Below are 22,037 nucleotides of genomic sequence, written 5' to 3'. Positions count from 1 at the left end.
AAACTTTTTTGTGGTATTACAATTTCTGCATAATTATAAATTTGCTCAAAATCTATAAGCATCAATCCACTTTTATTTGATAAAACCTCACATAGAATAAAACATCATTGAGGAACTGGTGAAAGAAAGAAAAACAAGATATGCTAAAAACATTAAAATATAGTAGACAGAAATGAAATAAAATTACGAAAATATGAAACGAAAAAGGCCAACAAAAGGACACACGCTAGCGACTCGAACGAAACCAATACCGTCACATGCAATTCTTGCTACATTTTTTAACTAAAATGTTCACTTTCTCAATTAGATTGAGTAAACGTGTGGAGCCAGACGAGGTGTTCCAACTGCGTGTAAAGGTTTTGCCATGAAAAGGTCAGTCTTACTTTCAGTAATGTCCACTTTATCCTCACCAGGCATTGATGACCACGTGAACCCTTGAATCAACCGAGCCAGTAGCATGTACGTCATGGCCGACCCAATATTCGAACCCATGCACCCCTTTCTCCCTGCACTAAACGATATTATATTGAGATCTGGATCGTTCAGCTCCACGTTTTTGTTATCGCCCAAATGTCTCTCAGGGTCGAACTTAAGCGGCTTATCCCACACGTTAGGGTTTCTCCCGATCCCTAAACGACTGATCAGCACGTGACTTCCCTTGGGAATGAAGTAACCGTCCACCACTGCATCAGCCGTCGACATGTGTGGGAGATTGAACGGTGCCACTGGGTGTAACCGGAACGCCTCTTTCACACAAGCCTTCAAATAGTTGAGATTTGGGAGGTCGGATTCAAGGACCAAGCGGTCCTTTCCAACTATCCTATCGACCTCCTCCACGGCTTTCTTCATGATGTTCGGTTCGTTAATCATCTCCGCCATGGCCCATTCTACCGCATTCGACGGATTATCCACCGTTGCCAACATTAGTTCCTTCACAATCCAACAAAGTAATTAGCAGCCAAAAATGTTAGAGATCATAAATTAATAGATTTTTTTGTAAAAACAAATAAATTTTTTTGCCAATGCCAAATGAAAAGTATTTAGACATATCATATAAAAATAAAAGAGCCGGAATTTTATATTTGTATATAAAAACGTCGAAATTTTATAGTTGTGTATAAAAATGAAAACCTCAACTATGTAGTATATATATATATATTATATATGATTAAGTTGATAAATACGCATACCGTCACTTGTGCTTTGATCTCTTCGTCCGACAGAGCAGGCTTCCCGTTGGTGTCCTTCGCCAATATAAGCATGTCGAGAAAATCTTGAGGCTCGTTCATCTTCCCATTACGCCATAGGTCGAGTCTTTTGTCGACCAAAGGATCGTTGTACTTACTTACATTCCTCATTGCACCACTCACGACCTTCTCGTGGCCTTCCAAGTCCAAGAACCTTAGCCACGGGACATAATCCGACAATGCAAAGGCGTAAAGATGCGTTACAACCTTAAACAAAGAATCAACATGTTCAATCTCCTCGAACCCCGGTCCAGATCCATCTTCACTTCCTTTGCCAAAATGCCTTACACCAAACAACATCTTCCGAGCTACATTACCGCTGTATTGCCGCACCACATGCCTAACATCAATACCCTCAGAACCCTTACAAAGTTTATTGATGTACCGTACGAGGTTATCGGCCTCTTCGGTTCTCTGCTCGAGCGTCCATCTGAAGCTCTTCTGACACGTCACGTGAGATGCCACCACTCTCCTCATCTTCTTCCACTGTTCGCCTTGTGGCTCCACCGCAATGGTTAAGTACCCGCGGCTGCTGTACTCCGTACCCATAGTTAGCGGTCTAGTGGCGAAAATGGAGTCTTGCTTCTTCAGAATCTCCCGTGCAATACGAGGGGATGTCACGGGAATCACGTGAGTATTGGCGAGACGGATACATGCAATATCAGTGTTGAGTTCTTCCATGAGGGAATGTATCCAACGAAACACCGGTTTGTTCCTCCATAGTATTTCCGGTAGGTTTCCAATTATAGGCCAGGGTTTTGGTCCGGGAGGGAGAGGGAGGTTTCTTGTGTATGAAGTCACCAACACGGTTTTCTTCGATTCCTTACGCTTCACTGTGAATGTAAGGATGAGAAAACCTAGAATAAACGCAAGCAATGAGGTGGAGTCGAGCATTGTTACTCAACTTGGGAAAATTATATCTTAGGTTGTGTTGGAGTTTGAATGGAATAGTTTGTATTTGTTTTTGAAGTGAGGTGATGAGGAATTAGCAAAGCTAGCTATATATAGGCACTAGCTCTTGTTGTAATCGGTGGGAGTTAAATGTGCTTTACATGTTGGAAGAAAAACATTCTAAGTTCTAACGAATCCGCGATTTTGTCAATATCTCATGCATATACATGGTAGTTGTTTTTTTCTTGGGTGACAATGCATGTATATTATTAGCCTAAACTCTACGGATAATTTTATAATTATTCCATAACATATTATATATTTCAGTTAGCCAGCCTATAAATTTTTAAAAATACTCAAAGCACGAATAATTAAAATAGAAAGCTATATCTATTACTTATGAAATTAACTAAAATTTGCAACACTTAAAATTTCCTTCGTAATGAAACTTCCTATGTCAGGTGTACTAAATTCTATAGTATTCTATTCTATAAATGGAGTTAAATATTTCACTAATTTTCGATTCTAAGAGACCATAACCATTGGTTAATTGTGGTCCAGAACAGTTCAGTTATGGTTACTGTAAAACGTTTTAAGTATTGTAATTCTCGGCCTTCCAGGAAGCACGATGAAACAACTAAGAATTAGTTTAGACATAGGATCGAAACTTCCCCGATTTGGAACAGTCGGTGACTAGTGCATCACTGGTAGGCTGTAAAAGGAACAACAGTCAATGTCTCGTACAATAGTTGCCGGTCATAAAAGGAACAACAGTCGGTGTCTCGTATACTATTCAATGTCTCGTAATGTGTCAGTCCTTCGGCTTACGACTGTATACCATGTGGCATTTTTGGCGCGTTTAATTTTCGTATCATCAAGTACTCTTAAATCATGTGGCTGTTATGCATCATCAAATCCTTTTCCATTTTTAGGTAGAGTCACGTTTAAAATACTACTAAGGGCTTCTATAATTGGGCCTATCGAGTTGTAAATAAATGGCCCATGTTTTTGTTATATTATACTTGTATTTTATCTGGACTAGAAAATTCGACTTGCCTGGGTTTGGGTGGGCTCAAGTTTTGCAAATCCAACCCACAATAATCACTGTATCAGATAAGCGAATGTAGGCATCCACTGTATTTAGGTTGTTCTAAAAAAAAAGGCATCCATTTATCATTTTGCATCTTAGCACTTTTTTTTTTTTTTTTTTTTTGAATGAATGTTAAATTTTTATTCATCAAAAAATCCTGTATACATCAAGTGTGAACCTTGTTTAATGATATAACTTCCATACTATGCATCAACTTTCTAACAAATAATCATACTTAGCACTTTATTTTTAGCTATACGTATTTGCTACTACTGTCTCTTATTTATGTATCTTCACTGGTAGGTAGAACGAGTGGTTGTGGACTGGCTGGTTAACCTAATTACGTACGTGGCTTCCTGCTGGATCGTTGAACATTTGTTACGATCATTTAATAAACAATACAATTAATAAAAAAATGCGTTTTCTGTTAGATCACACAAGCTTTGAACGTTAGCAGAAACCATGTTACCTACCACCAGTCTCTCGATCGCTTACTATATAGATATTCCACATTAAACGTTAAAGAAATAATTTCTGCAAGATCATCAAAAGCTGATACACCAAGCTGGTTATAAACTCTACTTTCTCAGTTTCAGACATACAAAAACAACAGAAAAAGTATAGACTCTTTGCATTTTGTTAATAAATTAATTTTTTCCACCTGAGTAATTAAGATATTTATTTTGTTAAACTTTGTGCATGTGATTATTGATCAAACAGTGGGAACAGAGATGGTCATGGTTCACGAGGTTCCTTTTCCTCCACAGATCATCACTTCCAAGCCCCTCTCTCTTCTTGGCCAAGGTTAGGTTCCACTTACATGACAATAATGTAATAAAATATCAGGTCACTAATATATATGTTCTTTTTTTTTTGTAGGCATCACTGACATAGAGATCCATTTCCTTCAAGTGAAGTTCACGGCCATAGGAGTTTACTTAGATCCTTCAGATGTTAAAACCCATCTTGACAAATGGAAAGGCAAGACCGGAAAGGATCTTGCCGGCGATGACGACTTCTTCGACGCCCTGGCCTCCGGTAAACTTAATCAGTCCTTCTTACGTTGCAAACCAATTTTGAATTAGGGATAAACTATTTGGTTTAATATTGGTTTTGGCTTTGTGATTTCAATGTTGAAAAGAGTGTTTGTGGTTTACTTCGGTTCAACTGATTATACACCCGGTTTTACTATAAAATATTCGGCATATATAGTATGAGTCGAACAAAATTGAACCGGTTCGGTTGATATTTTATTGCAGGGGAGATTGAGAAAGTTATAAGGGTGGTGGTTATAAAGGAAATAAAAGGAGCTCAGTACGGAGTGCAGCTAGAGAATTCGGTGAGAGATCGTTTGGCTGCTGAGGATAAGTACGAGGAGGAAGAAGAAACCGAGCTCGAGAAAGTTGTGGGATTTTTTCAGTCTAAGTACTTCAAAACTCATTCCATCATCACTTACCGTTTCTCAGCCAAAGATGGAATTTGCGAGGTATTTTGAAGTAAAATAACCAGTGAATTTCTTAGCCTAGTATAACTGGTTGTACTTATTCACTTGTGTAAAGATCGGATTTGAGACGGAAGGTAAAGAAGAGGAGAAACTGAAGGTAGAGAATGCGAATGTGGTCGGTATGATGCAGAAGTGGTACTTGTCTGGAAGTCGAGGAGTTTCACCGTCCACCATCGTCTCCCTCGCCGATTCTCTGTCGGCAGTTTTAACCTAAAACTCCTTATATAGCCATCTATCATCTATGGTGTGTTTTATGTTGTTGTATTATGTCGTTCTTAAGTGAGACATCGTGTTTGGTTATCTTCATAAAATATTTAATGGTTGTCTTTATAAAATTCACAGAGCAACTTCGTTAACTAAAATATGATCAGATACCAAACTTATTGCAGTGAGCAGCTGATCAATCCAATCATGATTATTATCGAAATCATTAATTAAATGGCATATGAAACCATTTAATTAATTTAAACATGTACAACCTTATTTAAACTAACTACATATTTACATTTTTTTTTTTGAAAACAATAACTACAACTAAATAGATGTATCCACCTATTCGGATAACCAAAACGGAGGTACTGAATCAACATATTTACATTTATTTCATTCAAAATCGAACTTTGTCCGAACTAAAGGCTGACCGAACCGAATCGATCATAACCTGTTGTAATTTTGGTTTTACATTCCCCACAACAAAGAAACAAACCCAACCCCGAAAACAGATTACAGAAACTGTGGATGAAACTTCCCTAATTTGTAAGTGAATACGTTAATTCACAAAAAACACAATATTACTATGTACCAAACAACCAATGACCAAATTAAATGAGGAAACCCCATTTAAGCAAAGTTAAAAAAAAACTCCGAAGCAAGCATGCCGTATCAGGCTCATTACCAATCACCATATTATCCTAGTGACGCGGTGTTACGCTGCGACCGTCCCGTCATCATCCCGAAGGAAACCATCGGCCAGAGTTCGATGTAGAATGAGTGGTTGTCTACAAGTAGGACAAGAGGAATGCGACCGCAACCAAGTGTCGATGCACTTCACGTGGAAGCCATGGTTACATTTAGGCAAAACCCTTACCTTTTCTCCGACCAAAAAATCTCCTAAGCAGATCAAACACTCCGTGGCTTTCGTCTTAAGCTCCGAGCTGTATGAATCAACGGGGATCCGCTTCAAATCCCGTTTCTTGATCCCCTTTGGTACGTTTGCGTTTGGGTTGGAGTGAGTTGGATCTTCGTTAGGCGTGGATCTCCTTGTGCAGCGCAAGACACATCGCAAGACTGAATTGAGACCAAGGGCACAGATCAAGGCGCATAGAAGAGCCGCTAAGATAATCACCATGTTTGTATCCAAGGTATCCATATCTTTGGTGTTGCTGTTAGAGCCTCCCAAAGTTCTAGGGTTTGCATCAGTAGCTGAAATTGTCGAGCTTGCTTGCGTCTCAAGTAAAAACCTGCCCATCTTTCAGAAACGGATGCAGAAACTCACCTTCAAAATTCTTATTATTGCTTCAGGTTGTGTTCAAATTGGACTGCAAAGAGGATCGAGAGGAGAGACTCGAGTTGCTTCATGTAGGAGGGTAGCTTCTCTTCATGTAGGTTGACCTTTGATTCCTAACTGAAAATCAAAGACCAATAAATTCCATTCTTGATAAATCCATGGAGATATCAAAGCTCAATAATTTTTTTCTGTAATTATCTTTCTTTGTGCATGGTTGGGGTTTTTTTCTTTTGAGTTTAACACGAGAAAGGTAGTATAAGCTGTCTTATAACTAATATGTGTACATAAATGAGCAAGTGTGTGTGAGAGATAGAGGATGATAACTAAAAGGGTCGGTCCAAGAAATTTATGGTTGGATCTTCTGTATATTATATTTATATTTAAAGAGAGAAAACTGTGGCTTATATATTGCTGGATTTGTTAGATTAGTAATAGGGACAAATATACAGGACATGGCCAAAAAGACAACTAATAATGCAGAATATATCGTTGAGTAGATATTAAAAATTGACGTATAACAAACACAAAATCAGTGGTCTTGAGAGCTTTGGAATCAAGACAAAGGAATACCACTCGCATTTAGAAAGGAATTAGTGAGAGACGAGGAATTAATAAAAGAAGCATTCAAAATTGTTTTTTGGTGCCATGTTGGGGTATCAGATTCTCAACTAATCATGGTGATTTCATACATCTTGGATTTTATTCCGTATTTTACATTTACTGACTACAATTTCTACTAAAATATATATTCAATAAAAGATATTGAGTATTAACGTATGTAGTGGTTAAGTACAGTTGCATTCAAGATATGTAATTAACAAGATGACACCGCTATATACTTGAAGAAACAGAAAGATGAACTTGTGTTGGTTTACAAACTAAGCCAACATCTGTTGTTTTTTTTGTAACTGATCAAGAAATGTGTGAGTGTGACTACAGGGTGGATGTAAACTTTTTACCAGTTTTGGTGGAAAGCAGTTTAGTTATCACAAGATCAACAGTCGAAAATAAAGTGACTTTTGTCAAAAAAGTAAAGTGACTTACTGATTTTATATCTTCGGGGTACAAAAACATATAGGTTAAAAGTCACCAAAAGTATGCAACGTATTAGTTGGATTTGAATCGGATGGTCCATATAAAGGGGAGAAAGAAGAATCTGGGTGTCCTCTTTGGTCCACATATAAGCAACGTCCAATTGAACGCATACTGATGTACTAATCAAATAGATGCACATGTTCACGCAAGCGACACATATACTTGTCTCTATTAGATCCACTGGCTCAAAAAAAAATTCACAATATTACTCCACAAGACTCATATATGGATTTGTAAACATGATTGTTAGATATCCATATATGAAGTGAGATGGCATCTAGAATAATATGCAAAATATATGATACGGTTTTAGGTCCAAATATAGTCATCTGATGATTGTAGTTTGTTCATTTTCAGAAAACATATCAGTGCTTATTTTTCTGTGGGAAGTTATTGTATAGAATTTGTGGGTATAGTAGCTAGCTCTAGGTTTAGTCAGATTGAAATAGTTAGGTTTACTAATTAAAGCGTTAAAAGCTGCAATCAATCATGCTCGTATCACAATCCAAACTATAATAAAATCAAACCTGCAAAAATGGTGAATATGACTAAATCTATTTTTGTTAGGTTAGATTTCGATGTAGTTCGCTTAATCGTGAAACCATATCAACTAAGAGTTGTAAACTTGTAATCTCTAATGTGTCGACTGTTTTGAAAAGTTCATTAGCTAAATATCAGTTTCGCTTTTCAAGCATCAAGAGTTTGTTTTTGTGCAGGCCTCGATGGGCCTAAATCATGGTTCCATCACAGCCCATTTCAGAGGCGGCTGATAACTGATAATTGATTGAGAGAAAGTCTGTTACCGGAAACAACGGACGGTCCCATGTTCTCTATGTTCGGTTTCGTACGCCGAGTACGTCTGCTTCTGATTATGTCATCTCACATATCTTTTCTTCCTTACTATTTATTTAGTTATACCCAAGTAACTTATGAGATAAATACACTTAACAATCTATATTAAATATATATATATACGCTAACAAAAAAAAGCAAATACATTAACAAAGAAAAATTTAAGAATCTATATGATTGATTCAAGTGTGCAACAAACTTCATTTCTTTTATTCGTAATTACTCTAACGTTGAGCTTAAGACTGATACGATAATTCAGGATTAAAATAAAGTGAAATTCAATTGTAGATTGAAACGAAAGGGTCCATGTCGTATAAGCCGTTAGGATAGTTAAGCGCCAAACAGAATTGCATGTGAGTTTTTTTCATCATACATAACTTTATAAACGGAATTCCTGGAAAATAAGACTGATGTTATTACGTAAGCTTCTTCGATCATAAGAGAAGTGATACTACATATGCACTGGTGAACTCCCTATATAAGTAGCGTCTTGAACGAACTAGCAACATATCACTCAACTTACTTTTCCACTTCTTTCCTCACAATCTTTTTCCCCAGCAAAATAATGAATTTTACCGAATATGCTCGTGTTTTAGTTATTTCACTATGCACCCTCAACTTCTGCTTCTACCGCATAAACTCCTACGACAACGGGGGCTGGGAGAGGGGTCACGCCACTTTCTATGGCGGAGCTGATGCATCCGGCACTATGGGTACTTAAAACATATACTTTTTAATTGGCACACACATCATCATATACATTCTGATTGGCACACACATCATCACCACATAATAACAAATGGATATACTTTTAACATGTGTGTTTTTAAAAAAAGTGTTTTAAAGGATATACTTAACATATATACCTTACCGTTAGAAGTGTTGACGTTTTGCAGGAGGTGCGTGTGGGTACGGTAACTTGTACAGCCAAGGCTACGGACTACAAACCGCGGCGCTGAGCACGGCTTTGTTCAGAAGCGGTCAGAGGTGCGGTGCTTGTTTTGAGCTACGTTGTGTGGACGATCCTCAGTGGTGCCTCGCTGGTTCCATCATCGTCTCGGCTACAAACTTCTGTCCACCAAACTATGCCTTAGCCAACGATAATGGTGGTTGGTGCAACCCTCCCCTTCAGCACTTTGACTTGGCCCAGCCTGCCTTTCTCCAGATCGCTCAGTACCGAGCTGGGATCGTTCCCGTCGCATTCAGGAGGTAAGAAACCACCCTACCATAGTGCAAAAGTAAAAGTATTTTTTAATAAGAAAACATTAATATTTTGAGAAATTTCCTCAGATAAATTATGTTTGACTAGCACATAAGCAGAAAATTCTCAAAATATCATTTTTAAAATATAAAAGACATTTATATTTGGGTTTAGTTTGCATGGTTCATATTTGGAGACTTGCCATCCTATTTTTGTCATGTACTGATAGTAATTAACATGCAGGGTTCCATGTGAGAAACCTGGAGGGATAAGGTTTACTATAAACGGGAACTCGTACTTTGATCTGGTGCTGATCACAAACGTGGGTGGTGCTGGAGATGTTATGGCCGTAGCTTTGAAAGGATCAAAGACTAATAAGTGGCAATCCATGTCGAGAAACTGGGGACAAAACTGGCAAAGCAACAGTTACCTCAGAGGCCAAAGCCTCTCTTTTCAAGTCACTACGAGCGATGGTAGGAGTGTTGTGAGCTACGATGTTGTGCCTAAGGATTGGCAGTTTGGTCAAACTTTTGAAGGAGGACAATTCTAGATTCCGTATGAAGAGAAAAATAATAGATATATACACACAAGAAGAATCAAATGATTGTGTTTAAGGCAAAGCCTGTACGCTTACTCAAGACTCAAGAGGTTATGTATGGATCATATATCTAGCTACTCTTTTATTGTCATAAGAAATGCACTGATTTAGTTGGAAAAAAATTAATTATATACTTTTCATATTTCCGTCTAGTACACAATTAGGTCACTAATAACAGCAAGAAAATACTACACAGTCGTATAATAAAATGTAAGGACAAATGTATCTCATGATATAGCAGATATCATTCTTATAATTCGTAATTTTTTCAAACTTCAGAAACAAATTACTGACATACAAATCCTTAAAATTAAAAGGCGTCAAAGTCTAACATGTACTATAGATATGTCACATACTAGTGTATACTATATAATTTGGGTTAACTATAGAATTTAATGTTTACAGTTCTGCAAAAACAAAAAAAAAATTCTTAAAAATAAAGAATATCTATAGGAAAATTGCTTTTGTCATACATGACTTTTAGTCATGAGGATGGTGACTAAGATCTAAGATAGTACGTAGTCTATTGTTAAGTCTTGACGTCGTTGATTCTCTTGCTGGGCCCAGACGCCGGAACTGACCCTTTTGGAAGAACGTTCAACACCAACGACCCGTATATTCCGGCTGCATAGACTCCTGGAGAAGACGAATATCCCCCCGTGAAGTGATCATCCTCGCTTTTGCACCCCACCACCGTCGCCAGCTTCGCGTTGACCGTCTTGGAGAGAGCAGATACCTCTCCGGAGATGATTATGCCATCTGTCACCGGTAAAAACTCTCCTGGAAAGTTTCTAGCCGTTGAGAATGAAACAAGATGAGAAACAGAGATGAGCAAAATAAGAATCAAAGCTCCATATCTATCCATTCTTTTGTAAGAAGTGAACACTCTGTTTGATTTTTCTTCTTCTACGTGGGATGTGTTTATTATTTGGTGAAGATCAGTGAAAGTGCATGTTGTCTATATATAGAAAGTCATAGAGAGGTCACTAGGTCAGTCAATGTGCATTTGAAGAAATAACGCGGCAACTGTCGGACTCAAAAGAGTGGAAAGAACAAGTCAAATTAGGAAAAATAGTTAAAGAATAGGTCATGTAGAATTAAGTCGTTAAAATGATTTAGGTACATATGCAATTGGGTATATAAATATGGGCCTTTATTGGGCTATATTTGTAGCAAAAGTAAGCCTTTTTAATTTCATTCCTAATTACTAGAAATTACCGTTTTGAGACATCCACGATACTTCTGGATCAGGCAGAGGTTTCTCGGATCATTTCGTTTTGTCTACTTCTCCGATCACCCTTTCATCGGTCTTCGGGTACGTTGACCCTTACAGCGAGAGGTTCCGATCTCTCTCTGTCTTGCCCGTGATAATGGCAGGAAGATTCCGATTAGATGCGGTTGTTTCGGCGATAGTGACAGTTCACCCGCACGAGATTCCGGCGTTGCTCCACTCCTCTTCCTGCTTCTTCTTCGTACCGATCTCCCTCTCCCTCCCTCTCTCTCATTGTCTCTTCATGTTTATTCAATTTTAACCATTGATTTCAAGTGTCCCCCTTGCAAAATCTCAGATATTGAGCGCATACTTCGTTGTTCTCCCTCTCCGCGACGAAGGAGCAATATCGCTTGGGTTATCAAAGCTCCCGATTCTGTTCGTCGGATCTCTGTTTCTCACTCTGATCGCTGCACCTGTTTCCACATTAATCTTCTCCTTGCCCAATTTGTCCAAATCAAAGGTGCTCTTTTGCTAAAAGGCTAATCCTTTTTGCATCCTCTGTTTCCCCTGTTTTTATGTAAAAGGGGGTTATGCTGAGTAATCTGTTTTCAATCAATCATATGGTTTCTAGAAGCATTGGTCTTACACATGTTTCATTGAAATTTTCAGGCTTTGGTTATTATACATAGATTCTTTAGTCTATCGCTTGTTCTCTGTTTCCTTCTCTGGCGTGCCTCCCCTACCGAGTCTAACTCAAAGGTGAAGACTTGAGAGCTGTATTGTATCATACATAAGTTTTCTTTACTTAGTCATCATGAGTCTGAGTCATTGTTTAACATATTCTACTGCTTTGATAGGATGCATCCGACCTAACAAAAGACCCCAAAGTTGGTGTTGATGGAGCTAATCCTGCTTCTGGATGGGATAGCCATGGATGGTTTTACATCTCTGTTCGTGTTGGATTTTTCCTTTGGGTACGTACTACTACTAACTCTCTTATTTTATTCGGTTTTAGTCTCAGTAATGTAAAATACTTTTGCTACTTCTTAGGTTGCGTTGCTTAACCTCGTGGCTATTTCTTCAACCTGGGCTAGAATCATTGACGTTATGGATAGTGAGGTAGTTACTTTCTCCTGCGTCCTTTACTTTGTTTCCAAGCGTAACAACGTTCTTTATTTCAGTCAGGTGCGAGGTTGTTTGGTTTTGTTGGTGCTGGTGCTACTCTTGGACAGCTTTTTGGATCAGTGTTTGCTGCTGCTACTGCTTGGATGGGTCCATGTAGGCATCACGCTTCATTTACAGTCCAAGTATCTAGCGAGAGATATTTTTCTTCTGCTTTGGTTTGTTTTATTGAATGCCATTCTGTTTTCACTAAAAAAATTGTATTGGATCTCCATGGCAGATCTGCTTCTATTTGCTGCTCTTTTGATGGAATTTGCTGCCCAGTCTTCAAAAGGGATCACCAAGGATACTTCACCGTCCTCTGAGGAGTTGTCTCCTCTAAGGTTAGCTAAGCCACGATTTGCTATGTTTTCTTAAATCTTTTCCGTTCTTAATTTTAAGTTCTAGGATAGTCTTTTAGATTCTCAAATGTGATTCGAGGAGTTGATATTTGTTTCCTCTTGTTTTAGGAGAATTGATAGTGAGAGAAGTCAGGAAGCTTCTTCTCCAAAACTTGCTTCTCCAAAAATTGCTACTCCTAAATCGCCTATCTCCACAGCCAGACCTCAACTTTGGGCTATCTTAGACGGAATGAGACTTATACTAGCATCGCCCTATCTTTTGCTCGTGTCTTTGTTACTTTGGCTCGGTGCAGTCATCTCCTCATTCTTCTATTTCCAAGTAAGATAAAGATTTTAACTCAAGAAATTTTGATTTGATTGGACTTAACATAGAGTAGGCTACCTTCTTAAGTTCTCATTAATGAAACAAAGGTCAATGCAGAAAGTGAACGTAATTGCCACAACAATCAAATCATCCATTGGCCGGAGAAGACTGTTTGCTCAGATAAATAGCTTCGTTGCAGTTTTCATACTTATTGGACAACTTACTCTAACGGTATGTCATCTGCCAGAGAAAATTCTCTCACTGATTCACCATATATATTACTTCATATGGTCAATTTTACAGGGCCGGATCTTGACTATAGCTGGTGTCACAGTTGCAATATCTGCATCTCCACTTGTTGCACTTGGGAACTTGGTTGCTATTGCTATATGGCCAACTTGGGTTGCAGTTGCTGTGTCTGAAACCCTAAGAAAGGTTTGTTGTTTATATCCATCTCTAATAAAGCTATTGTTCGACTAATAACACTTGCACTACTTTACTTGGTAGGTGACAACTTATGTTGTAACTAGACCTGGAAGGGAACTTTTGTTCACTGTTGTCTCGCAAGACGAGAAATACAAAGCTAAGGTACTGAATATTTTCCAACTTCAAGTTAGAAAATCAGTTCTACTAATTGGAAAGGTTACAGTGTGTTCTATATCTCATCCTGCGCGGTATGGTTTCAGGTATGCATAGATGTGATTGTTCAACGGCTTGGAGATGCAGCAGCAGCAGGACTATTCGAAGTCCTTACCATTGCTCTTGGCGGTCAAACATCAACTGCCTCACTATATGCCTTGCCAGTATAATAAAACATCAACTTCTCCTACTTTAAAACAATTTGTTTTTTATGAGTATGGTAAACTATCCTTCAAAATGTAGTCCTTGACAAGTCTCCTGTTGGTTTATTTACAGGTGTGTTTGATATGGATAGTCACGGCCTTCTTCTTGGGCCGTCGTCAAGAACAACTGGCGAAACTCCAGGTGGGTTCTTCTTTATAGGAACAAAAATCTTATGAAGAGTAAACATTGATGAATCATCGATCTGCATTGGCCGAAGAAGACTGAGAGGGTTCAACTTCATATGTAGGAGTCATGGGAAAGAAACACAAGCTCGACCGAAATGAAGAAGGATCACAAGGCGGAGTGATGGTTTAGCTAAAAAGAACTCTGGTTTTTGGATTCTTCTTTACATAAAACATTGTACAAAGTGAAATATACATGTAGCCAAACTTGGCCCTTTTTGGAGGATTCAGATTCTAACTTGTAGTTATAGCAATTAGAACATTTGATCTCAACTTTTTTTTAATGGTTCGCAAACTAGTTTACTGCACCAAAAAAAGGCGGCTAACTAAAAAAAAACGAGAGACACCTCTAACGTTACAGAGGAAGTAAATAAGACCAGCCTCTCTTTTGCCTGTATTTACTTAATTCCCCCAACCCAAAATATGTACAGAACAACAGCCAAAACCCTCTCTATCTTCTAGAATCGGTGTCTCAGTACTTCAGCAGAGTATCGTCCTCCCTGTTTGACAATGAAAGTAAGAGTGAGGGAACAAGAACAAAGAAATTTGGTTTAATGTTGTATGGTTCAGAGATTGTGTAAACATACCAAAACTCTTGTTCGAAATGATCAGATGAACCATATTCCTCCTCCTCCTCTTCATGATCCTGGATTTAGTGAAACATAATGAGGATGGTTATGTAAAAGGTGAAAACAAAGACAAATGTTCTTGGCTATGCAAAAAGGGTAAAGAAAAAAAAATGAAACTGACCTTATCAAATTTCCCAACAGCTTTTGAATCCGCCTCATCATCTATCTGCAAAATTGTTCACCACAGGTAAGGTGTTCAGCAAAAACTTTTAACTTTGCAAAGGGAGTCAAAGAAGATTGAATAACACAAGATGGTTCATACAGTTATAAAATATTGCTGCTCCCCATAGACAAAAGGAAATTAATTAATTAACAAAGAATCCCTCCAAAAAAAAAGTGTCAACCAGAGATGTTAATACTTAATATTATATACCTACCTTATGCATTACACTTTGAACTTCTTCTTTTAATTTCCTGTTGTGGGCCAAATCAACTTTTACAGCACGAGCTATGAAGGGTCTTTGATCCTGGAAAAAATAAGCAAGAGAGGGGGACTCAAAAAAACCAAGCATATAAAGAAAATATTACTTGACTGTGAATAAACTGATACCTCTCCTGACATGTTCTTCCACACCGTGAAACATATTCTGCTAGCTTCCACCATGTTCCCATCGTAGCTTTTCCTAAAATCCTCTCTAACAAAAAAAAATGTTCAGTAAATAACTAATCAAGCTCACTTTTTAACTGTCATTATCTCACAAAGTTACATCTAAACACACAATCCAATAATAGAAACAAACAAGTGAGCCCCCAACATTTCACCTAAAAGAAAAAAGATTGATCATAATCACCACTACCCTTTGAGACCCTAAGAACTCAAAATTCAAATCCGTATCGAATAACAGAGGAAGGTCTTTGGGTTACCGTACAAGAAGAAGACAAATGGTGATCTAGGTTCATCTTCGAAGCTTGGTTTCGATATATCATCATCGATCTTGACACTCGAAACGCACTTGAACCTCTTCACTTCCCTTCGTTTCTCTCCGCCGCACTCGTGCATATCAAACAGAGCAATCGCGATCATAACACCACATTCCTCACTATAATCAAATCCCAAAAAAAAAGTATCACGAATCTAGATTGAACCTACGACGAATCCAAACAAAAAAAGGACTTAAGAGAGAGCAGTACCATTTCTCAAAAGCGCTTCCATCAGCAGCACGACGAACAGCTTCAACTCTTTTACGTGTTCTCGGCCGAATCGCCATCAATGCATCTATAAAAGCTCTTCAATTTTTTTCTATTTCTGACAGTGACAGAGATTAAAAGGTTTAAGCTTTTTTAAGGCTCCTGAAACGTTCGTGTGTGCGCGCAATTTAGCGCATTACTCTATTAATACTAACGTGCGCTTAACAGATTTAAGCGCGGGAATTTAATTGGCGCGTAATTAAAAAACAGACGAAATAACACTCCCGCTTCTGAGATTGATTATTTGTAATAACCAATGATATTTAGCCACGTAATCAGTAGTTAATTACGCTGATAAAACGATCAAATATCGCAAATAAGCTAATTTCATTAGATATTAATGCGAAGATAATACACACTTCAACATAAAATTAAAAAAACAAACAAGGAAATAACAACACACATTAAAACGGATTATCAAAATATTATTCTTTTGAATTTAAAACCAAAAAAGCAAAAGCCAATAAGGAGGCGACACGTGGAAGGATTAGTTGGTTCTCCCGCAAACTTTCCTGATCTCGCCGCTACTACCGGTCAAGGGGCTGATATCACCCATCTTGATCATCGCCGCCGTGAAGTCTGAGCTAAAGCTCGACGGGTTGTTGCTGTATCCAGTGACTATGGAGTCGGTTGAACCACCGTTGAAGAGCTCCTGGTCGGAATGTAGGAGACCTCGCTGAGCCACAAGGTTCTTGAAGTAGCTGTTGTCGAAAGTATTCGCTGAGTTGACGTCGAGTGGAGCTAGGTTTCCGTCGCCGGAGCCGGCAGCTCTCGGACAAGATCTCTGTCTTAAGGTGGCGAAGGCAGCGTTGATATTTGTCTCGTTGTAGACTCTTGTTCGGAAGTTAGTGCAACGTGATTGTCCGATCGTGTGTGCACCTGAAAAAAAAAAAGATTATAAAATAGTTTGTTTATTAGTTTGACTAATGATTTGATAATTAACTAACATTGAATTACTTTGTCGGTGTTTCGTAACAGATGCATACAATATGATTACGTACTTGGCAAAGAAACAAAAAAGTCGGTGGTGTGTAACGAAAATGTGTTGAAAAACAAACACAAAGAGACAAGTGAGCGACGACTAAATTCTAGGACACAATCAAATTATTATATTTTGTGTCTAGTCTGTTGACTCTTACTCCTTTTTGAAAACAAATATTTGCATGTAATTTTACAAAAAATATAATAATATATAGTTAAAAAGGGTAAGAGGAGAAATGAAACGGACCGGAGAGAGCAACCATGTCTCTGGTGGAGAGTCCAACGGCGCTGAAACTACTAATAAGCTGGCTTAGGCTCGAAGTTGGCGCTGGGATGTTATTATTAGCTGCGGCTTGACTCGCCGTTCTCGCATCTCTTCTTCCTACTTTCACATTCCAGTTTGGCCCTCCAAGCTTCAAAACAAGAACAAGGACGAATTTTTTAAACCGGTTTAGTTCATATTAAAGTTGTAAAACCGGACTAAGGGAGGATATATATGGAGCTTACGAGTACAACAGAGTCTCTAGCTGCGATGGCTAAGATATCAGCACAAGACACAACCCCGGGACATGCTGCTTCAACCGCTGTTTTAATGTTGTCTATCACATTAAACCCACGAGCAGAATTGCGGTTTGGGTTCGCGTTTTGTTCTCCCGTAAAGCTTGATGTGTCATCTAGTAGAATAGAACCGTCGCATCCCTATATACATGCAAAGTTATAAATAAGATTAGAAGCGGGGAAACATTATGCTACATTCTTGGAAAGCAAGGAATATATCAAGAAAAGGTAAAAAAGTAACTTACGTTGACGAAGCAATCGTGGAAAAAGAGACGGAGGATAGATGCACCCGTTCGAGGCTGGCTGTCAACGGCAGATTTAACGGTTGATCGGACGGTGGAGAGAAGATTAGGGCAAGACGTTGAGTAAAAATTTGTCGTGAGTTGTGCTTGGACGACGTTATTGTTATCACCTTGCAGTGAGAGTGTTACAACGATAGCTAAAATGGCAATGAAAAGGTTATTTGAAGCCATGTTTGAGGAAACTTAAAGACTTTGGTATAGACTTAGAGTTGATTATTTGTACTTGATGAACAAAGCATAACGGAATCGAGGTTTATATAGAGACGTGAAGGATGTTCTAAAGTGATAGATAGGTAACCTAACACGTTGAAAAAAATGTGTATGGTTTCAATTATTTTGTTTGTTTTACGGTTTAATACTCAGTTTTGCATGGACTTTGTTTTGTAATTATCTACGTTGGAGAGAGAAGCTAAAACAAAATTTGTCAGCGACGAATTTTTCTGCCCTGGTGAAATTAGTAATCAATTTAATCGAAGTCTTTATATAGTTGACTTGGAAAAACGATGAGAATTAATGATTAAGAGTTTAAACTAATGTGGTTGAATAATAAGATAGATAGTAGTGTTTATGATTGGTCGTGATAATAAGAGTTCTAATTGAGTTTGTGTATGAATTGTTAAGAATGGGTTATCTAGTGTTTTAGCTGATATCATTTTATTGATTGTCTGAAAGCTTTTTTACTATGTTTTATGTTTAATTAAACTCCAGTGTGAAACATTCTTTAACATCTTATTGATTGATTATTTGATATATATTAATAAATGTTCTTTTACTAGCATATTAGAGAAGTAACTATTTGCAAACGCGTCTTCTTTGAAATAGAAGCTAAACATATTTGTGGAAATCTAATTTACCTCTCCGCTGTTTTTAAAATAAATAAAAGTATATAAATGTCTAGAAATGGTTTATACTTCTTTAGTCACGATATCTTAACTTATGATACATATTTGGAATATACATATGTAGTTGCCATTCTCATTGTAATACTAAATGACAGCTAAAGCAATTGAATGACTATGTATATCATTAACATGCTGCCAGATCTGAATTCTACTGCAAGTTGTATACTGGGGGAGGTGATCTACCACGAATACTACCAAAGGATAGCTTCCAGCGTAAGAAAGAATATCGACGTTCGTGGTAAACGATGAATAATTTGATTGACATGACTTAGTGAAATTTCACATTATATTGAAATTTTGATTTATGTATTTGCTTTGCAGCTAAAAACGAAGCACATGAAGAAAACACGGTGAAAGTCGCCTTATAGCTAATACAACTGTTTGTTTGATTTTGATGCCACAACTAATATAGGTTAGAAGTCAGAATAATAAATAATCTTGTATCAAAGTCGCATTATACATATATATTATGGATTAGACATGCGTTCTTTTTCTGCATACCATGAAAAATGTAGAGAAGAGTTTGTTAGAGAGAGTTGTCAAGAATAGTGGCTGTTTTTTTTTTAAGTTAATACTTTGGACCAAACATTTGATTTATTGAAAAGAGATCTTACAACACTAGGTTTGTTAATTTTTCTTTCTTCAGTTCCAAGCAAATCGCTTCTTCTTTTTTCATGCAAATGTCTTTGATTCTTTGATTATTATTTGCAGCTAGCATAACATTTCACGTTTACATCAAGCTTAAACTGTTTTAGTTTTTCTTAAGTATATATTCTTGATACTCTCACATGCCTTTTGTTATCCCGTACATAACCTACGGATATTTATTTTTTCTTATGGATTTCAAGCTAACTAAATAATGTAATGTATACTAAAATGAATTATATTATTAGATATGTGGATCAAAGACTAGCTATAAACCAAGAATTAAGAGAGCAAGAGTCATATACTTCTACACTACGCGGCTTCTACTTTTACAAAGGAACGAGGCACGCTTGTCACTTTTCAGTTACTATATGCGTTTAAGAAGGATTCAAACCAATTGGAAACAAATAACTAAAAAACAAAGCACCTCTCAAAGTTAGATGCCGTCTCCGGTCTCATTTTCACACTCCTACTAAAATTAATTATATGAGAAACAGTTAATCAAACCCTCTTTAATAATCAAGAAAAAACCTTCTAGATATTTCATGTGATATAACTTGTGTTTTATTTTGTCGAGTAATTCATTAAGAATGTTAGGCTTTGTGAATATTAATTCGATACTCTAAGCATTTATGTTTTTAATTAGCAATATTAGTCTTATTTTGTAATTATTAAATCATTTGAACAATAACTACGATTACAAAACCACCAAGATTACAATCACGTTAGGTTAAAGTTTGCTTATTTCAAATCTAAATTAGATATATTGGGCTATACTTACTGTCAATACCACTATATGTGGAAAATACATAATATACTATATAAAACCAGGGAAAGAGACATATACATGACTAAGCTTCGAGATGAAGAAAATATATGAATTTTCTTGTTAAGGGTCTCAAGGTCAAGGATGTAAAAATTATTGCTACAAAGAAACTTTAAACACTCTTTGCAGCATATATTGATCATTTGAAATTGAATAATCAATTACTTATATATAGAAAATGTCAAAAGTAACTAAAGGAGGTGGATTTAGTCGCATATAGAATAATACCAAAATGCTTTTAATTTTGGGTGTAAAATCCCATTTCTTAGTTTTGTAACCGTTGAAGCTACATTTTTTTTTTTGTAACACAAACTAGCATTAGAAACTTAGAAAACACGGTTCGTGGATACAAAGACTTCGTTCAACAAGGCTTGCTTTGCAAGAGCATCAGCAGCCTTGTTTTCCGATCGTTGAGTCCAGACAAAGGAAACAAATTCAAAAGCATAGACTAAGTTTAAGATATCAGAGACAATGCCATAGATCTCTGAGTTGGGTACTTCTTCATTGATGGCTCTTATGAGTTGTAGAGAGTCTGATTTGCATAGTACACACCGGATACCCTTGGTGATGCAGCAGGAGAGGGCTTCCCGTAACGCCAGTCCCTCAGCGATCAGTGGGGAGTTAACAAAGTGGCAGTGTGCCATGTAGGACCCAGTCTGGTTTCCTCCGCCAATTGTCCATCCCAGTCTCGCTAGTTGTAAATCTGCACGCCAAGCCCCATCCGAGTGGAGCAAGGTAGCGTTTGTGGGTTCCGGGGGCCGCTGTGTTGGTGGCCTGGTAGATGATGTGGCTTCCGTCTGTTGTTCTCTTAGCCATTCCTGCGCCGCTGATATAGCTTTTGTGATCACTTCCTCCGGGGTAGCGTCTTTATTATTAAAGATTCGGTTGTTTCTAGCAAGCCATAGAGACCATAGGATCCAAGGTGCTAGAGGTCCAGAAGCAATTCCCACCGGTGTGCGAATTGCTAACAATATGACAAAATATATAAGGAACAGGTGTGCGAATTGCTAACAATATGACAAAATATATCTAATCCACGTATTTTAATATTGACACGAAGGTGAATGATACAGTACTTGATGTGAAATCGATGGTCTATACAAATTTATAGCTAGGTTTTGATCAGTCTCATCGTGGTTAATTATAACGGGATCATTTACACATAGTCACATATAGCATTAATCCCATAGAAGACGCGCATGAAACATATACATGCACTTAATTACTTATTCAACAGAAACAGAGTTATAGTTTTGAGTTTCATTATGACAACTCTAACGGAAGCATTTACACATATAGCATCAATCGATTCAATCCTGGAGAAAGACGTATGAAACAAACACGACCCCTCCCTCAACCAAGTTCATCCAAGAGCATGTTAATATGGAGAGTGATTTCCATATAAATGAGCAAATGGATGAATATGGAAGTGTGTCAAGAGGGGGTAGGCTGCTCAAGCCTACACAAAGGTACCAAGAGATGGAATGGCATACAGTTCGTGGACGAGGAAATCGAGGTCGTAAGGGTCGAGGTTCCTAATCAAGCGCACAAGAAACCTTCCAAGTTTGGTTAAACTAAAGAGTTGTTATAACCAGGGGCGAAGCCAGCCAGATTTATTACTGGGTGCACATAAATTAAATAACTATATATAATGATATATATAAGTTAAAATAGGTGTATCGAACTCAGGTTCTTCAAAAGTTACGGGTGCATCTTGACCAATTAAGCCATTTTCCCTTATATTTTTAATGTAAAATATTCAAAACCTAAATAACAGTGGGTGCACGTGCAGTCATACTCTATGGTGTAGCTTCGCCCCTGGTTATAACTCATTGGGTTTCTATAGCTCTTTCAATGTTTACTTTGTGTATCTAACTTTCTCAAACTATGTGATCTAACAAATCACATCTTGTACTTTGTCTTTTAAATGAATGCCCTATTACAAAAAAAAAAAAA

The 22,037-nt window shown here is 37.5% G+C and overlaps 8 protein-coding genes across 10 annotated transcripts; 3 read left to right on the top strand and 5 right to left on the bottom strand.

Annotated features, from left to right (window-relative positions):
* Nucleotides 1-55: 55 nt before the first annotated feature.
* Nucleotides 56-3,376, bottom strand: LOC106419211 (phenylalanine N-monooxygenase). Its single transcript, XM_013859971.3, has 2 exons — nucleotides 1,191-3,376; nucleotides 56-930 (listed from the first exon to the last, which is right to left on the bottom strand). Exons 1-2 carry the CDS (start codon nucleotides 2,139-2,141, stop codon nucleotides 304-306), a joined length of 1,578 nt encoding a protein of 525 aa, XP_013715425.2. The 5' UTR covers nucleotides 2,142-3,376; the 3' UTR covers nucleotides 56-303.
* A 242-nt stretch (nucleotides 3,377-3,618) lies between these two features.
* On the top strand, nucleotides 3,619-5,067 carry LOC106419065 (probable chalcone--flavanone isomerase 3). The gene is made up of 5 exons (XM_013859818.3): nucleotides 3,619-3,846; nucleotides 3,949-4,032; nucleotides 4,108-4,266; nucleotides 4,488-4,714; nucleotides 4,788-5,067. Coding segments are annotated over exons 1-5 (630 nt in total). The 5' UTR covers nucleotides 3,619-3,845; the 3' UTR covers nucleotides 4,947-5,067.
* Nucleotides 5,068-5,308: 241 nt separating this feature from the next.
* Nucleotides 5,309-6,669, bottom strand: LOC106419369 (RING-H2 finger protein ATL73). Its single transcript, XM_013860143.3, has one exon. The coding sequence runs from the start codon at nucleotides 6,198-6,200 to the stop codon at nucleotides 5,658-5,660; it is 543 nt and encodes a 180-aa protein (XP_013715597.2). The 5' UTR covers nucleotides 6,201-6,669; the 3' UTR covers nucleotides 5,309-5,657.
* A 1,966-nt stretch (nucleotides 6,670-8,635) lies between these two features.
* On the top strand, nucleotides 8,636-10,125 carry LOC106419249 (expansin-A2). The gene is made up of 3 exons (XM_013860008.3): nucleotides 8,636-8,899; nucleotides 9,083-9,395; nucleotides 9,631-10,125. The coding sequence occupies exons 1-3, from the start codon at nucleotides 8,752-8,754 to the stop codon at nucleotides 9,935-9,937; spliced, it is 768 nt and encodes a 255-aa protein (XP_013715462.2). The 5' UTR covers nucleotides 8,636-8,751; the 3' UTR covers nucleotides 9,938-10,125.
* Nucleotides 10,126-10,186: 61 nt separating this feature from the next.
* On the bottom strand, nucleotides 10,187-11,059 carry LOC106419250. Its single transcript, XM_013860009.3, has one exon. It carries the CDS (start codon nucleotides 10,848-10,850, stop codon nucleotides 10,515-10,517), a length of 336 nt encoding a protein of 111 aa, XP_013715463.2. The 5' UTR covers nucleotides 10,851-11,059; the 3' UTR covers nucleotides 10,187-10,514.
* A 149-nt stretch (nucleotides 11,060-11,208) lies between these two features.
* Nucleotides 11,209-14,348, top strand: LOC106419039. Of its 2 annotated transcripts, XM_013859785.3 has the most exons (14): nucleotides 11,209-11,457; nucleotides 11,554-11,718; nucleotides 11,868-11,957; nucleotides 12,056-12,172; nucleotides 12,249-12,317; nucleotides 12,380-12,476; nucleotides 12,601-12,703; nucleotides 12,830-13,040; nucleotides 13,143-13,256; nucleotides 13,329-13,460; nucleotides 13,533-13,613; nucleotides 13,712-13,828; nucleotides 13,941-14,009; nucleotides 14,116-14,348. In XM_013859785.3, the coding sequence occupies exons 1-14, from the start codon at nucleotides 11,356-11,358 to the stop codon at nucleotides 14,173-14,175; spliced, it is 1,527 nt and encodes a 508-aa protein (XP_013715239.2). In that variant the 5' UTR covers nucleotides 11,209-11,355; the 3' UTR covers nucleotides 14,176-14,348. The 2 variants fall into 2 exon arrangements, with proteins under 2 accessions (XP_013715239.2, XP_022549388.2); XM_022693667.2 differs by lacking the exons at nucleotides 13,533-13,613; nucleotides 13,712-13,828; nucleotides 13,941-14,009; nucleotides 14,116-14,348 and having other exon boundaries at nucleotides 13,348-13,455.
* Nucleotides 14,179-15,971, bottom strand: LOC106419040 (high mobility group B protein 7-like). Its single transcript, XM_013859786.3, has 7 exons — nucleotides 15,811-15,971; nucleotides 15,549-15,719; nucleotides 15,230-15,314; nucleotides 15,057-15,146; nucleotides 14,801-14,845; nucleotides 14,638-14,696; nucleotides 14,179-14,550 (listed from the first exon to the last, which is right to left on the bottom strand). Exons 1-7 carry the CDS (start codon nucleotides 15,885-15,887, stop codon nucleotides 14,523-14,525), a joined length of 555 nt encoding a protein of 184 aa, XP_013715240.2. The 5' UTR covers nucleotides 15,888-15,971; the 3' UTR covers nucleotides 14,179-14,522.
* Nucleotides 15,972-16,175: 204 nt separating this feature from the next.
* Nucleotides 16,176-17,962, bottom strand: LOC106419094 (peroxidase P7). 2 transcript variants are annotated; one of them, XM_022693668.2, is made up of 5 exons: nucleotides 17,803-17,961; nucleotides 17,652-17,742; nucleotides 17,356-17,547; nucleotides 17,096-17,261; nucleotides 16,176-16,746 (listed from the first exon to the last, which is right to left on the bottom strand). In XM_022693668.2, exons 1-5 carry the CDS (start codon nucleotides 17,877-17,879, stop codon nucleotides 16,355-16,357), a joined length of 918 nt encoding a protein of 305 aa, XP_022549389.1. In that variant the 5' UTR covers nucleotides 17,880-17,961; the 3' UTR covers nucleotides 16,176-16,354. The 2 variants fall into 2 exon arrangements, with proteins under 2 accessions (XP_022549389.1, XP_013715309.1); XM_013859855.3 differs by having other exon boundaries at nucleotides 17,652-17,962.
* Nucleotides 17,963-22,037: the final 4,075 nt, after the last annotated feature.

The sequence above is a fragment of the Brassica napus genome, chromosome A10 (genome assembly GCF_020379485.1).
Source record: "Brassica napus cultivar Da-Ae chromosome A10, Da-Ae, whole genome shotgun sequence".
NCBI classification, from domain to species: Eukaryota; Viridiplantae; Streptophyta; class Magnoliopsida; order Brassicales; family Brassicaceae; genus Brassica; species Brassica napus.
This window is presented reverse-complemented; position numbering and strand designations above follow the sequence as displayed.